At 47.3% G+C, this 17029-nt stretch overlaps 1 protein-coding gene across 5 annotated transcripts in view; it reads right to left on the bottom strand.

Moving 5' to 3' along the window:
* Nucleotides 1-611: 611 nt before the first annotated feature.
* TP53BP1 (tumor protein p53 binding protein 1) overlaps nt 612-17029 on the bottom strand; it is a 70092-nt gene continuing 53674 nt past the window's right edge. For 4 of the 5 annotated variants that reach the window (XM_084641755.1, XM_084641758.1, XM_084641756.1 and 1 more), the window contains 10 exons: nt 10873-11162; nt 10170-10346; nt 9504-9934; nt 8791-8982; nt 7996-8199; nt 7133-7348; nt 6178-6266; nt 3598-3797; nt 1598-1743; nt 612-956 (listed from right to left, as the gene is read on the bottom strand). In XM_084641755.1, coding sequence (XP_084497881.1) covers nt 769-956; nt 1598-1743; nt 3598-3797; nt 6178-6266; nt 7133-7348; nt 7996-8199; nt 8791-8982; nt 9504-9934; nt 10170-10346; nt 10873-11162 — 2133 coding nt within the window. In that variant the 3' untranslated portion in view covers nt 612-768. Of the gene's footprint in view, nt 957-1597; nt 1744-3597; nt 3798-5894; nt 5945-6177; nt 6267-7132; nt 7349-7995; nt 8200-8790; nt 8983-9503; nt 9935-10169; nt 10347-10872; nt 11163-17029 lie in introns of those variants that run through there. The other variant, XM_084641759.1, reaches the window with a different exon arrangement.

The raw sequence follows: 17029 nt of genomic DNA, 5'->3' as shown, positions 1-17029 counted from the left end.
TTTTTAACTGCTTGCCACCCCCTACTTAAGACAACTTTAACCCTTCAAACACTGTTGCCTGTTCCAATTTTCTACTCTGCCCTGCACTCCTAACACAGATAAACAGTCCCCAGTGTTTATGTGCCTTCTCTGGTATCAGCCCTGCCAGTCTGCAGAGTCTAGTACGCATACCAGGAAACAGTAACCAGAATGGTCACAGGAAGGCAGGCAAGATAGCACTTGCTCTACCCTAGAATTCCAGGATCGCAACAGTGCCAAGCACACCTTCACCCACTTTCATCTCAAACGCATCCTGGAAAGAGAGCCACATCAGCAAACCAGGCTGCTCAGCAAGAGATATGTACATCCTAACCAGTGCGTACACACAGAAAGGGAGTACTCAGTGCCCACTAGACCTGGCACTTGGTTGTGGGGTGAATGCTCCCACAGTCAAATAGGGTATTCAGTTCATTGTTCTGGACTTACTTGGGCTGAGATTTTAGACCTGGTAGCCACCTTTAATGCAAGCAGGAAAGTAACTAGGTATTTAGCATGGGGAAATTTAGCTGCAATCCACTATCTGCCCCTGAAAAGGAGCCAAGTCACAGGTTCATATGAGGGGAAAAAATGTGTTACCACAAGAGATTCAACATTTATTTCATCATAAAAGTCCAGCAAATAAAACTATATACAGTGATCCATGCATGTGGCCAGTAACACACAGACATTTAAAACCTGATTAAAAACACAGTCTTCACACCAGCAGAGAGGGCAGGACACGGGGTGGCATTAGCAGGGGCCATAGTCATGTTTATATTTTGGATGCTGGTTGTAGCCAACTCTCTCCCCAGCAATGAGGCTCTGAATAACCCACTCCTGCGACACAACAGGCAGCCGTAACACTTCCGCACACTTCAGGACAGCAGCTGGGCAGGACGAGTCACTCACCATCACGTCAAACACCCCCAAAGCAATATCTGCAGGGAGCAGGACACAGGCTATTGTCAGGGGAAAAAGAAAAGACTCCTCCCTCCCTGCAGTCAAGAGATGCAGTCTCACAGGTCCAGCAACCCTAGTCAGAAAATTCTATGTTTTGTACAGTTAAAAGTATTCCACATCAAAGTTTGAGCTCAGATGGAGCCTCAAGTGCCGAAGATCAAAAAACAAGGCTGCCCTTTGGCAGATGAATAAGCAGCTGCTTGGGTCCACATCCTACATGAGCTCCATGGCTCACCTGCACTACCTCTCCTGGAGAGGGACTGAAGGGAGAGGAGATTCATTGCCTGATAGCAGACCCAGAAGTGAAGCAACTGCTGACCTCGTTTTCCCTTTCTAAAAGCACAGACTGGACCACCACCTGAACCACTGCAGCATGCAAAAGTTCACTCCCAAAATGGAGTCTGTGGAAGAGTGGAGACTTCCCCATTTTATCCAGGCAGAGGGCTATCAGTTATCTTACCCTATGTCTGCTACCCCATCCCTGCTCTCACCTACAACAGCCTAAGCCCCTAATCAAGTCAATTCTAAATCAGTTTAAACTCCACACAAGACTGCACAGGCACTGAAGTCCCAACTACTGGATGCGAGATTCACACGAGGCTCTCTGGCTGGTGGGTACCTTTGTTCTGGGCATTCAAGTAATGTTGTTTAACTGATGCTGCTCCCCCTGTCATGAGGATTTCTGACCAGAGCTCCAGGAAGTTCTGCTGTTGGTCTGATACCAGAAGAACTTTCAGGTTACCAAAGGGGTTCTCTCGGGGATGCCTGGAAAAGGAACAAGAGGAGGGAAGGCGTGGCAGATCCCTACAGACTCAAAACAGTAACTTAATTCTACGGCCACTTACTCTGGTAGCCTGTTTGGTTAGTTATATGACCCCACAACACCCTTATATCTCAATGCCTCACAAACATCAATAATTTTATCCTCCCAACAGCCCTTTGAGGTAAGGAAGTATTAACCCCTTTTACAGATAGGAAAACTGAGGCACAGAGACTGATTTGCTCAGTCACATGATGAATCTATGGCAGAGCTGAGACATGAACACAGATCTCCCATGTTCCAGGCCGTGCCTTAGCCGCAATGCCACCATCCCTTCTCAGTGGGGGGAGAGAGAGGGGTGTGGCAGGACAAGAAAAGCGGTGGCTGGAGGGCATTGCTGAAACAAAGTATACTAGTGTTGTCCTCTTCTAATTTTTTAAGATCTTTCTGGTAGCAAGGTGCCTGCAGCTGAACCCAATATCCTGGGTGCATTTTCACCAGAGCTGCATACAGAGGGATTGTCACTTCCCTGTTCAATTAAGAGGATAACTAAAATTTAAGATGCCACTGTTTATGAAACCAAAATTGCAGACCTCCTGCTGCCATATCTCATTGAAAGCCCACATTCCTGCATCCCAGATTTCTCCCTCCCACTGAGTATTTGGGAACATTGGGTTATTTCTTTCCCAGATGCATTAGCTGCATTTTCCCTGAAGAATCTCCTTGGAAATATGCAAGAAATAACAGTCTCTTTCTAGTTCCCTCTCTATTTTTCTGTCCTCTCAGTTTACTATGTATTTGCTAGTGCAACTAACATGTTAACCTTTCCCTTACCAGATCATTAATATTTAATAAAATAGATACTGTTGTGTGACTCTGCTGCATCCACTACACAGCCAATCTCAAGGAATATGATAACCTATCAGCTGCTTTACTCAAGTCCACAGCCAACATCTGCTGCTTTCTTTAATCAACTACAATTGTCATTCAAATTTTGCAATAGATCTGCTAGTTTTCATGGGCTGGGTAACTCTTCTGGGGCCTGTCAAACCAAGTAATTGCCTGTTCACAAGTCATTCTAATGTTCTGAGACTTGAAAAAACCCTCTATTTGGGCCTGTGTCGCACCCTTCCCTTTCTTCACTCACTCATGAAATCACTTGCTTCAGTCATCTTCAAGTCTCTTCTATGGGGCCCTCCCAAGTTGTCCTTGATTCTAACTAATCTTCCTTCACTCATGCTGTTGGAATTCAGCCTTCCTCTGAATTCCCCTTTTTCTAGCACCTGGGAAACACTGGCCCCAGAATATGGAAGCACAGGAGGTAAGCAGAGGGGACAAAAGAGATTGGCCGATGAAAGCTGGGGGGTTCTAGAATCTGCCCCAGAAACTAGAGTGAGGAATACAGCTCCCTCTGCCCAACTGCATGTATTTAACCCGTTTGCTCCCCAAAAGCCCATGTCCTGATGGAGCCCAGGATCACGTGGTACAGAGAATAATTTCTGTCCTATTGGGGCGGGGGGGAGATAGCGTCTGCTATAGACACAGACCTTCCCAACTAGAGAATTCTGTTAGACAGCTCCAGCTGCTCTTCTCTTCCTTACTTCAGTTTTGCTTCTCGTGTCCAGGGCTAAAGGCAGATTGTCACAGGAGATGGTCTGCTCACTGCACGACCCCCAAGTATTGCTCCCACGCATTAGGGAGAAAATGGGGAGCTATGTTCCCCCACTCTATCTAGTTACTTATGACTCCCATCATCACAGTAGTGCAGCACCTCCCAATCACTAGTGTATTTATCTTCACAACAACCCTCTTACTTTAACCCTACCTATGCCTTCAGATCCTGGTTACTCAGTGCTTACCACTCCAGCAGCCTTTGCTCTTGGAGGCTGTAGCCAGCTGGGAGAAGGTAATTACGGTAGTTTTGAAGCTGGTTAGCATGGCAACTGTCACGGACCCAGACATGAGATACACAGGGAATTCCACTGGCAAGGCACAGGAAGTACTTCCGGGTTCGGCAGTGCTGATCTGCAATCAGGAGACACTGATATGCCGCGTTACACTGGGGGGAGGCAAAGAGACAAAGTGTCAGAGCCTGGTACTACCTAGGCAGCAGGAAGTATCCTTCCATAAAAACTCTTTAGAGGAAAAAAAAAGTGCAACTAAGAGCTGTCAGGAAGCACACAGGGCACGAGGAGAGGTGTGCAGCTGCTCCCTGAAGGACTACACTCCCCTAGCCATTCACTTAGGCATCGCACATGAAGTATATTCCCCCAGTCTTCTGTGAAGTCAGGTGGTTAAGGTGACTTGGTCATATGGCTAAGCCTGAAAAGTCCACCCCTTCCAGGGTCCTAAAGTCCAAGAAATCATCTGTTCTGCTTCTGAGCTCTGCTATGGCCCTCCTGGGCTTTTATCAGTCTACCACTCATCTCCTTAATATCAGTGTTTCACCTCATAAGGTGGCAGTATGGGGGAACCCAGAGCCCAACCTATTCAGTTGTACCGAGCCCTGGGACCTCCTAAAAAGAGTTGGATTGCCTGCCCCTGTAACCAAACAAAAAAAGGACTTGTAGGAAGAGGCCCTGGGAAAGAGTGCATTACCAGCCTTCCTAGCTGGCCTCCTACCCTTCGAGGAACACTGATTCCTAGCAGTCCCTCTCAGCTTGGCTCTCCCAGCTTCCAACAGATCACTACTCTTCCTGGTGTTGGTCTCTTCACCCTGCCTCTGCACTCCTTTAGCAGCAGCATGCCTTCTGCCACAGTGCAGCCGTCTTTGGCCTCTTCAGGAACAGTATGAGCAGACACCCGTTCACCAGTAGTCTGTCTGTCCCAGGATGACTGTCTTTACATCCTCAGCAGGCCTGGCTCCTAGTCAGCTGACTCTTTGCCTCCATGTGGGGAGGGAGACCAACTCTGGTGCAGCTGAGCCCTCAGCCTTCTTAAAAGACCACCTCACGCTGTGATACAGGACTTAAAGATCTTCTAAACTCTGGGAGGTGGAATCTTTTCTGGAAAGCCCATAAAGGCATCTGAGAGTATCCAAATATTTGGAGATTTAACCTCAAGTTTCAAACCCTCAGGCTGGAAGCTGTCTGGATCTTTGTATTTCATTGGGCCTTTCATCAGGAGATCTTCCGAGAGAGGTAGCTCCTGAGGAGTTCACAGACACTTCTGGAGTCAAGGGATCCAGGAGTTGTAAGGTTAGCTGGGGGCTATTGGGGATTCCCTGACCCTCTCCAACATGATCTTCCGAGCAACTTTGATGAGAAGAGGCAGAGGAATGAAGGTCAGATCAGCTGAATGAGGAGTCATCTGTTCTCAAGACTGTTGATTCCAGCGCCTGGAGCAGAAGAGATCCAATGTTTTGTTCTTGCTGGAAGCAAACCAATTTATTTGGGGAGAGCCCCATTTGAGAAGCACTAGAGGGAGAATCCTGTTGTTCAGTTCCCATTCCCCTGGGGAACGAGTACAGCAGTTGAGCCAATTGACTTGGGTGTTGAACTTGCCCTTGACATAGGCTGTCCTGAGAGAGAATGGTTTCTTTTCTGCCCAAAGGAGGATTCTGGTGGCGTCTGCCTGCACAGAGGAACTGCAGGTCCTGTCTTGCCTGTTGATATAGACCACTGCTGCCTATTGCCCAACTGTACTAAGGCAGCAGAGGAGGTCAAGGGAGGGGAAAAGCATTTAAGGGCATTCCTGATGGTTCTAAGCTCTGGTGGGGAGGGAGGCGCAGAGAAAGGAGGAGAGCTGCCCACAGTACCTACGGGGTTGTGACTTATTTCCCTCTATGATGCAGAGCTATCGAGAGACACTATGGACAGTGGCATAGAAGCAAAACACTCTGTGGGAATGGCTAACTGAATCAGTCAGTCTCCAGACCAGACAATTGTTATGAGAATTTGTTTTATCGATTTTAAATTTGTTGCCTTTCTTTAGGTGCCATACAGACATCAAGGAGACAGACGGTGAATTTGAGCTCATCACATCCCCTCTTGTCATCTCCTCTCTAAACCAACAGTCTGAATTTTTTCAATCTCTGTTCACAACAGTCTTTGAGCAGTCCAAAACAATGCCCAGGTCTCCTCCTAAGTGGATATAGTTAATTTAGAACCCATGAGGTTCAAGAGCAGTTTAAATGATTTCTTCCAATGTGAATTACCTTGCACTTGTCAGTGACTTTCATCTGCTTTTGCTCAAGAGCATCAAATGCTGTGGGAAGATCAAAAGAGGAAGAAAAAGGTGCTAGGACCCCACTCCATCATCCAGCCCATCCCTCCCCACAGACATGAGCGTTCTAGGCATGACACAAACATTGCTTACACCACCCATCACCACATGGTTCCAACTGCCCTGCTCTGTACTGCGCCCTCCCCTCACACAGTTTCAGCTCCTCACCATTTCTATAGGAATGCATTTTGGGCAATCAGACTGCATGTCCTCACCTGGGTTTCATTGAAGTCCTCCAGGATGTAGCCGGCTCCAGTTCGCAGCTGCAATGCTGTGTACTGTTTGTTGTAAGGAATTGAGAATTCTAGAACAGGAGGAGAAGAGAGCTAAAAGCCTTGGCTACCTAAGCTATGCACAGCCCATTCCCTCAGCCCACCAGAGAGAGACAGACTGACCCCACAAAGAAAAGGAGTACTTGTGGCACCTTAGAGACTAAACAAATTTATTTGAGCATAAGCTTTCGTGAGCTACAGCTCGCTCAAGAAAACTTATGCTCAAATAAAATTGTTAGTCTCTAAGGTGCCACAAGTACTCCTTTTCTTTTTGCGAATACAGACTAACATGGCTGGTACTCTGAAACGGACCCCACAGAGATTCTAGTATCAGAAAGATGTGGTGAGGACACAGAGCACCCCATGGAGATACAGCAGAGAACTGAGCACACTGCTGGCCAAAATGGTCACGCAAGTAACTCATGAATCTGAACAGCTGCTTTTAAAATCAAAACATCAAGTTCATGCATATTACCACTGTATCTGCCAAAGGCAAGTTCAAGCCTCTTGTTTCTGCTTTCAAGCCTTAAGTCACTCAGCCCCATCCTGTGTCTGAGAGAGACTCTGTTTCCATATCTCCTCCTGCAATTTGCCAGTAATGCCAGCCGCAACACCATCTTCATTTCCTTCACTGACTGAAGGGCCTACAATCGTTACCATAATTCTCATCCTTTGCCTTCCCTTCCCAGACATCATATCCTTCACTGTAGGCTAAACTCCCTGAAGCAGAGACTGGGTCTGTGTTCATTTCTGTGAAGGGCCTAACACACAATGAGATAAACAGTAAAAAAGCGGGGACAACATGAATTTGCATACATGCCGGAGCAGATACCACCCAGCCCCTTTCCCTAACCTACAGGATTCCACCTGGAAATACAATTGGAAAGATTCATCTCACCTTCCTCTTCCTCACTACTGCCTGCAGGACCATCTGATGGTTTCTGGTGAATAGCCAGTTTGTCACTGGGGGTTGCCATAGTGAGAAGGAAAGCATAGCCCAGAAAGAGGGTCTTGTTGTGGGGCAATGGCCCATGATGCTCCTCCAGTGTCGAGGGATCTCCTGTGTGATCTCCACTTTCACAGGGGCTCACAAATTCACCTGCCCTCACAGCCCCTGTAGAGAGAAGGAACTGCTATGAAAGCCCCAGCATCGGGTCACCCAATGCAACGGCATCAGGGATAAATTCAGGCAGTTCCAGATGGCTCACCATGCTGGTACTTTTCCTTGGTGGATGCCACCTTGTGCTCCAGAATGAAAAAAAAAAAAATAGTTAAAGTCTCTTGCCCTCGTGGTTGCAAAGAATCTTCAAAATGTAACTGGAGTGTATCTAGCACAACGTCTGCTAGAGCATGCAGACAGCCTGAAACAATAGCTCAGAAAATGGACAGCTGTCCCACTCATCTCCATGAGTGTTAATTCTGAAGTCTAATCATGTCAATCGAAATGTCAATATTGTTAGGGTATTTCAGTGCTGATCAAAACATTCAAGGGGGAAGGGGGAGGATGATCACATCACTAAGATCTGACCAATACTCTGCAAAGGACATCATGAATGGGCAGAACTTGGGACAGCATTGCAGTGTATTTTTAATCCTTCCGTCCAAGGTAAAAGAGCCTATACATGGCCAGGGAGAAGGATAGCCTCAAACACAGAGGCTGTGGGTTCCACACATTTGCTTAGGAGAAAGGTGTACTTTTGCATGTAGGGAGAGAAGCCTGCAGCCCCCGAGTTTGTTTAGAGCAGAATGGAAGGTTCTTACCAGGTTTCATTGCTGCAGACTTGCGCCCTCGTTTGGCTGGGGATCTCTCATCTTCAGAAGCAACTAGCTTCCTCTTCCCAGAGAGCAGGCCTGGGGCGACACGGGGACTCTCCTGTCCTTTTCGAGTGGGTGTAGTGCTGCTGCTGGAAGTGCTGGGTGAGCCAAAGTTACTGCGCCGCTTCCGCTTCCCCTCCACCAGGTTATCTAAACCACAGTAAGTCAGTGGCCAGTCATCCATCTCCCGCTCCCCCGCACCAAACCCACAAGCATCACCCATCCCAGAGCGATAGCCTCATAAGCAGAGCACACAGAGCTTTACACACCATCTCCTGACCCAGGGGGAGAGGATCAGCTTTCCTACATCTTGTGTCTTCGTTCACTCCCCATGATACTCACTTTTCCTTACCTGCCTTTAGAGGGCCGACATCATCACATCCCTTCATTGAGCTAAGGATGCCTCTGCAGCTCCCTGCTCTTCCAGTCACCTCCCACTCTGGGCATCTGTTCCTTCTAGGCGAATCATACCTATGCAGCGACCACACAGTGCTGTCGGAGCAGCACTAGAAAGCAGAAGCAGCAAAGGCATGATCCATGCTTAATTAGGGCCTGTCCAGAGTCAGTTCCCACTGAATTCTTATGGATATCATGCAATGCCTCAAGGCTGCAAAAAGACATAATATGACTAGCAAAGTCAGTGTGTTGTCAGCTTATGGTTCTACTGGCTTCACACCTGGAGTAACATGGTTTGGATGCAGTTTGGGAAGCCTCCAACAGTTCAATGCAGCCACTTCTTACCCAGGCTGATGTCAGCTGCCTTGGTCAGGGGTGTGATTGGTTCATATGGACTCAGCCCAAACTGCTCCCGAAGTTTGTTTCCTTGTTCCAAGGACAGGATTACTGCCATACGCTTGTACCATTTCCTCTGGCCTTCCTTTTCAATACAGTAATACAGCTCTCCAGACTCCTTCCGGTGTCCCTTCACCACACCTGACAAGATAGCAAATTAGAACTGTTTACTGACAAGATCTTTGACTCTTCACACAATACACAGTCAACCTGTGGAACTCCTTGCCAGAGGATGTTGTGAAGGCCAAGACCATAACAGGGTTCAAAAAAGAACTAGATAATTTCATGGAGGATAGGTCCATCAATGGCTATTAGCCAGGAAGGGCAGGATTGGTGTCCCTAGCCTTTGTTTGCCAGAAGCTGGGAATGAGCGACAGGGGATGGATCACTTGATTGCCTGTTTTGTTCATTCCCTCTGGTGCACCTGGCACAGGCCACTGTCGGAAGACAGGATACTGGGGTAGACAGACCTTTGGTCTGACTCAATAGGGCCGTTCTTATGTTATGTTCCTGACTCTACCCCACAGCCTGGCACCCACTTCCCAGCAGACAGTTCCTGCTGGATGCAGTGACCTAGACCTAGACCAAGACCAAGGCCACTGGTCTTTTTCAGACCAGAGAGGAAGTGAGAAATTGAGCTGCAGGAGCACAGCTGTTGTTACCTGCACTGAAATACTCATCCTCAGAGAGCGCAGTCACCTCAGTTTCCAGTGGAATGGGATCGCAGAGTAAAATATCTTTGCCTAAGACATCACACTCATATCCATCGTCAAAGAGCAGCTTGTACTTCCCTGCCCCAACATCCTGGGTGATTGTCCCAGAATAGAAGTAGCCATTTGAGGACCACTTGGCTACCACTCGCAGGCCCACAAAGCTGCTCCCAGAGGATAAGTCCGCACTGTCCGAGGGACCTGTCACCACCTGCAAGGGAATTTCCGGAGAGTCACTTCGGCGCAAAGTGCAAGGGCCAGCAGCATCAAATCTGTCCCCACCATCTGGTGGGTGAACCACAATGCGCACAAAGGGCTTCTCCTCTGGTGATGCTGTAGTCGAGAGATCTTCCACCCCTAGTAGGCCACTCCCAGCTGCATCCCTGGGAAAGGGAGAGAAAAGAGATGTGAGCTCCATGGGAGCAGAGAAAGCAACTATCATGTACCAAAGGAAGATTTCCCATTGCACAACCACTCCTTTCTCCCCCACCAACCATGAACCCTTGCAGTTCCCCACTGAGTCCCTTCTCACCCACTCCTCCCATCATATGCAGCCACCTGCTCCCTATTCACTCATTCAAAAAAGAGACCTGGTTCCATCCTACTTTTCCAGGGTACCTTGTTCCAGTTGCTCGAGATGGTGGGCGGCCCCTTCTCCCTCGCCCACGAGGTGTAAGAGGTGCTTTCCCACCCTGTCGGATGCCAGGTGCTGGGTCTTCATCCTCCTCACATGCTGTTGCTCCTGTCTGACCAGTCCTGAGAGGGGACCCTGGCTGGCCAGCTCCTTTTCTAGGGCTAGGGAATTAAGTGAGATTATTTCACTGCCCTAGAAGAAGCCATCAGCAAATCCACTCCTTTCAAGTTTTATTGTGTCCCTGATTTCTGGTGAGAAGTTTGTCTGACAGCTACCTTGCTGGCAGAGTTTCATGAAGTCTATGGGAAGCACTGCACAAAGGGGAGGCAAATCCTGTCCTTTCAGGAGAAAGGAGGGGTTGGGAAAAATAAAGGAGAATAGAAGATTTTCCCTTTTCCATATATCAAATCAGATCCCTCCCAGGAAATGTATGCAATACCCCACCCTTAGGACAGTCACCATCCACTTGTCTTCATGACACTTAGCAGCTCACCCTCTCCCCAACCTAAGGTTGCCAACCCCCCAAGATTGGCCTGGAGTCTCCAGGAATTAAAGATTAATCTTTAATTAAAGATTATGTCATGTGATGAAATCTCCAAGAATACATCAAACCAAAATTGGCAACCCTACCCCAACCCCACCCGCAATGAAGCGCCTGGCTTCCTGTCCCCAAGGCATTATACACACCTCAATTTTCCTAGGACTCCTCTACCACTGGGCAAGGCAAACTCTCCAGCTTCCATTCCGCTGACTTTCCCTTTGAAAGATCCAGCTCCCCTCCCTGAGCTACTGCCACCATGTGTAGCTGACATGCCACTACTGGCTCCACTAGATGTACGATGGAGACTCGAGGCCTTGGATGAAAGGGAGCTGATGTCACCGAGATCCCCGGAGGTCAGTGACGAGCCCCCTGTTGTTCGGGAGGGGGAGATGTCTGTCTCACACTCCTGGCACTCCACTATGGGCTCTTCAGTTTCCTGAAAAGGAGAGGTCAGTCTATAAGAGACAGAAGCTGTATGTAGATGGAGGGTCTCTAGTGGTCAGATAAGAGAACTCTGAGAGAAGAGGGGATCATGTTCATATCATGTGAACTTGAAAACATAAATCCAGCCCAAGAGAGGGAACCCTATCTCAGAAAGGGGCTGGACGAGCTCCATGTGAGTGATGAGAGGTTACTTCCCTTGTACAGTGACTGGAATTCTTTGAGATATTTGCTTCCTATGGAATTTCCACATGAGGGCATGCGTGCACCCATACACTCTTGCCTGGAGATTTTTTTCATTAGCAGTACCTGCAGGTTCATGCCTGCACCATATGCCTCTTCATGCTCCAGTATGGGGGCATATAGGGAGGAGCAGACTGTACCACTCCACTTCCTTCTCAAGCTCAGATCATGGTAGGCTTCGAAAGCAGAAGGAAAAGGAGGTAGGAAGTGGAGCATCTATAGGGACAAAACATCTCAAAGACCTCCAGTTACTGTTCATGGTAAGTAACCTCTTCCTTCTTGGAGTTATCCTACGGGCACTCCACATGAGGAGATTCCTGAGCCACATTTCAATGCACAGGAGGCTGCTGCAGAGGTAGATTCAGTACAGAGGTAGAACAGCTTCAAAGGCTGCATCTGCTCTGGAGGCCTATACTAAGGCATAAAACGCTGTGAGAACATGAACATGGGGGATGAGTGGGCTGCCTTACAAATGTCCTTGATGGATACCTTCCTAATGGAAGTTGATTGAGCCCTTCTGGAAGGAGCAGTGACTTTAGGAGGAGGTGTACACCAGAGGATGCATACCATGCCAGAATATACCTAAATGGGTTCTGGGGTAGTCTCTGGGTGGAAATAAGAGCGAAGCCTCATCCTCTCAGCAAAGGAAAGGAAGAGACTGGGGGAAACCCTGGAGGGCATAGTCCTGTGTAGACAGAAGGCCAGAGCTCTAATTACATCCAAAGTATGGAGACTGGCCTCTTGCCTTAAAGAGTGAGGCTTGGGGTAAGAGACTGGTAGTTGGATGTCCTGAGGGATATGGAACTCCGATGAAACAAGAATGGGGACGCAAAGTAACTGTTAGGTAGAACACCGTACAGTAGGTTAGGCATGAGGGCACCTACTTCCCAATCTCTCCTCGCTGAAGTGATTACCATGAGGAAAGAAGTCTTGAAGGACAGGTGGAAGAATGAACAGGTTCCCATGAGTCTGAAAGGAAGACTTCTCAACACACTAAGCATGAAATTGAGGTGCCAGGGTAAAGTAGGGTCCCAAATTGAAGGAAACAGGTTATAATGTATTATGTTGATGCCCATGATGCCTAATGCATATTCATTAGAGGTTTCAGATCCATTTCCTTATCTAAACTTTCACACCCCACGAATGTTGGAGTGCCCTTTTCCCACAAGTTACTAGGCCTTTTATCTCAAGCTTATTAGCATGTGTGTTAAATTAGTTACCACGGCATGGTTGGACTTCTGCTTATGTTCCTATCTTAAAATATCTCAAGCTGGCATCAACAAGTATATCTTATGGTTACCAAACAGCAGTTTAGTCATTACAGCATTTTATCTTCTGATAAGAACAGCCATACTGGGTCAGACAAAAGGTCCATCTAGCCCAGTATCCTGTCTTTCAAGAGTGGCAAATGCCAGGTGCTTCAGAGGGAACGAACAGAACTGGTAATAGAGTGATCCATCCCTGTCGCCCATTCCCAGCTTCTGATCAAGAGTTACTCTTGGTTAGCAGCTTGTGCTAAGGCTTTTTAGGCCTTGACTAGTTTAGCTAAGCTATTGTTTTGCAGGCCATGAGGTTCGTAGACACATTGCATTACTTCCTTAACTTATACCTATGTCTTACCTAGCAAATACACATACCTGTAGGCTACAACAACATTAAGTAATTCCTTTTAATGTTCTAAACTTGCCCTTTTTGGACAAATCTGCTCAAACAGATAACAACCACCCTCTTAAAAATGCCTTAAAGACAAGAGCATCCTTGGAAGTGTGATAAATGTGTTAGGTACTAAAGGACTGAACTGATTATCGTAAGTTAATATCATAAGAAATATTGATAATCGCCATTGTTTCTTGGTGTAAATGCTGAACCTCAACTCTAGAGTCTGTGATAATGGCTTGCAAGACTTTATTGTGTGTATAGCACACACCCAGAACAGTGGTTATGTCTATAGTGGAGTGCTGAACTGTTGCTTGTATACTAATGTGGCTCTGGGTCAACTAATAAATTGTTTGTTGAAGAATAAGCAAGTGTCCTGATTTAAGAAATACCGTTCAAGTTAAAAGCTGACCTGAAAAGAACCCAGCATTTAAAAAAAAGAAAAATCACATTAGTAAGCTAACAGTCCCTGGACCAAATAAAAAAGGACTATCCTAAAATATTCCATTCTACATTGGCTATAAACACGTATCCAGTTGGCAAACCTAGTTTGTTAGATTTCAGCTTTAAATCTAAGGGGCACCACGGCAAGTTATAAAAATTGATCCCTTTTCATGCTTACATCAATACTGATATGAAGGATCCAAAACAAAAATCTAAGGTACTTTCTGTGAGTCAAGTGAATAGAGATGTGAAAGTACGTGTCCTGAAGGTCAAGACCTAAAAGTCTAAGAGAACCAAGGAGGGTATTATAGCAGTAGTTAGGGTAACCATAATGAATCCAAAACGCTGAATGAAGATACTGAGAATTCAAAGGTCGAGGATTAACCTTCAATACCCTTTCTTCTTTGGAACCAGAAAGTAGAGGGAATAGAAGCCTCTTCCTTTGAATTCTGAGGCTACTTCCTCCCAGCCCCAAGATGTATTAAGGAGTTCACTTCCTGTTCCAGAAGACTCAAGAGAGTGGTCCCTGAAAAGGGACAGGGAAGTGCGGGGTAGGCAGACACTGGAACCGAATGGAATACCCCTGGGCTTACTAACCTCAGGCCAGTGAGTCCTTAAGATATTCTCATCCAGTCTTCCAGAAAAAAGAAAGGTTCCCAATAGGGTCAGGAAAGTAGGATTTGTAGGAGGTTCCGTAGGGCTCTAGACACTCGCTGCACCTTCCTCCAAAAACCAGTTCTGATGTATGTCAGATGGAACAAGGTGGAGCTGATGACCGATGCCTATGGAATCTCTTCCTCCTGTGCAGGGGCTCAGATGTGCACTACTGTGGCTAGCATTTGCAGTTGCAATAAGGCTGCTGTCTCTGTTGCTGCTTTCTCTGCGACATGGGAATATAAGAGGTCCAATGACTGAAGAATCGCCATAATGTCCCTATGACTGTGGAGTGCTTCATCCATAATATTGGCAAACAGATCAGCCCCCTTGAACAGGAGGTCCCCTGTGGCAGTTTGCACCTACTGTAGGATCCCAGATGGAGGCAAGCAGCATGATTCACGACAGCAGTGGATGCCATGGTCTTTCCACCATATCCAAGGCATACAGAGTGGCTTGGCGGAAGGTCCTGGCCATCAGTGGTCCTTCTGCAATCAAGGTTCTCAGTTCCTCCTGCTGGTCTTGTGGCAAGTGGTCCATCTTTGTCTCCCACAAAGAAGTCAGTCATACTTTGAGAGCAAAGCTTGATAAATCCGCCACCCTCATTTGGAGGCAGGTAGAGGAATAGATCTCGCAGCCAAAGAGATCCAATCTTTTCAAATCCTTCTCTCAAGGGGCATTTTTAGAAGCTCTTTGGATTTCTACTGAACCTCCTGGACCACCAGGAAGTCAGAGGTCATGCACTGAAAGAAATACTGAAATCCCTTTGTGGGGCCTTGCTATTTTCTGTCCACTTTCTTTGAGGTGGGAACCATGCCTATTGTTGCTGTGTGGAGGATGTTCAACAGTTTATGTTGTTTCTCCTGAATGTCCAGCTCTTGGTGATCCTCTTGAAGTGGTTTTGGAAAACAAGAGGTTATTTACCTTTACAGTAACTGAAATTCTTCTAAATGTTTTGTTTTTAAGGGTGCTCCACTAAGTGTGTATACATATCCCCGTGCTCTTTCAATCAGATTTTTGGTACCAGAGCCCATGGGGTCTGCACTTGCATCCTGTATATCCTCGTGCTCTGATCCGAGGGCATATATGGAACTCTCTCTCAACTTCAAAATTTGGCATGGCAAGGACTCCAAAATAGAGGGAAAGGAGGGCAAAGTGGAGTGCCAATTGAGACAAAACATCCAGAACTGCAGTTACTCTACAGATAAGTAGCCACTCCTTTGAGTATTTGTCCCTGTGGGTGCTCTACATTAGGTGGCTCCTGAGCAGTGTCCCAATAATGGAGGTGGGTGCTGAGGAGAGATCTAGTACAGATCGGAGAACAGCTGTACCCAAGGCTGCATCTGCCCTGGAAGCATGCACAATAGCATGGTGCTGGGAAAAAGTGTGCACAATGGCCAGGCATCAGCTTTTCAAATGTCTTCAGTGGGCATGTTCTAAAGCAGGGCAACAGATGTGGATTGTGACTAGTGGAATGGGCAGTCTCGCAGAAGACACTCCTCCTCCATCAGATTCAGGAGTAGATTTGATGGTTATTAGCATATATGTTAATTAGCATATTAATTTGGGGGGGGTGGGAGGAGGCACGTGGCGACTTCCTACCAAATCGGATAGATTCCGAAGAGGGGTAACTGATCCCAGGGCCCTCACTATGGCCTGTTGGAGGAGTCAACAGATGGTAATAGGAGTCTGAGTGACTGAGCCAAGTGAGGTGGTGGCTGGTCCCAAGGCTGTGGGCTTCTCCTGGGAAATGAATAAGAGCAGTACAAAAGGAGCAGTTCTTCCAATGGGTCTGAATCTCCTGAGGAGGAAAGAGCCAACTTGAGTTTTAGTGTTGTTACTGTCAGTGCTGTTGAAGAGGTGTAAGCTGTGTACGGAGGGGGGGGGGCGGGGAAGGAGATGACCTCTGGAGATCCCTTCCAGAGCTTATCTAGTTCATTCCCCTGCACTCATGGCAGGACTAAGTATTATCTAGACCCATCCCTGACAGGTGTTTGTCTAACCTGCTCTTAAAAATCTCCAATGATGGAGATTCCATAACCTCCCAAGGCAAATTTATTCCAGTGCTTAACCACCCTGACAGTTAGGAATCATAGAAGATTAGGGTTGGAAGAGACCTCAGGAGGTCATCTAGTCCAATCCCCTGCTCAAAGCAGGACCAACACCAACTAAATCATCCCAGCCAGGTCTTTGTCAAGCCGGGCCTTAAAAACCTCTAAGGATGGAGGTTCCACCACTTCCTTAGGTGACCCATTCCAGTGCTTCACCACCCTCCTAGTGAAATAGTGTTTCCTAATATACAGCCTAGACCTCCCGCACTGCAACTTGAGACCATTGCTTCTTGTTCTGTCACCTGCCACCGAGAACAGCTGAGCTCCATCCTCTTTGGAACCCCCCTTCAGTTAGTTGAAGGCTATCAAATCTCCCCTCACTTTTCTCTTCTGCAGACTAAATAACCCCAGTTCCCTCAGCCTCTCCTCGTAAGTCATGTGCCCCAGCCCCCTGATCATTTTCATTGCCCTCCACTGGACTTTCTCCAATTTTGTCCACATCCTTTCTGTAGTGGGGGGAACAAAACTGGACACAGTACTCCAGGTGTGGCCTCACCAGTGCCGAACAGAGGGGAAATAATCACTTCCCTCGATCTGCTCACAGTACTCCTAATAATACAGCCCAATATGCCGTTGGCCTTCTTGGCAATGAGGGCAGATTGCTGACTCATATCCAGCTTCTCGTCCACTGTAATTCCCAGGTCCTTTTCTGCAGAACTGCTGCTTAGCCAGTCGGTCCCCAGCCTGTAGCGGTTCATGGGATTCTTCCTTCCTAAGTGCAGGACTCTGCACTTGTCCTTGTTGAACCTCAGAT

The sequence above is a fragment of the Lepidochelys olivacea genome (assembly GCF_965140295.1).
Source record: "Lepidochelys olivacea isolate rLepOli2 genome assembly, chromosome: 10".
NCBI classification, from domain to species: Eukaryota; Metazoa; Chordata; order Testudines; family Cheloniidae; genus Lepidochelys; species Lepidochelys olivacea.
This window is presented reverse-complemented; position numbering and strand designations above follow the sequence as displayed.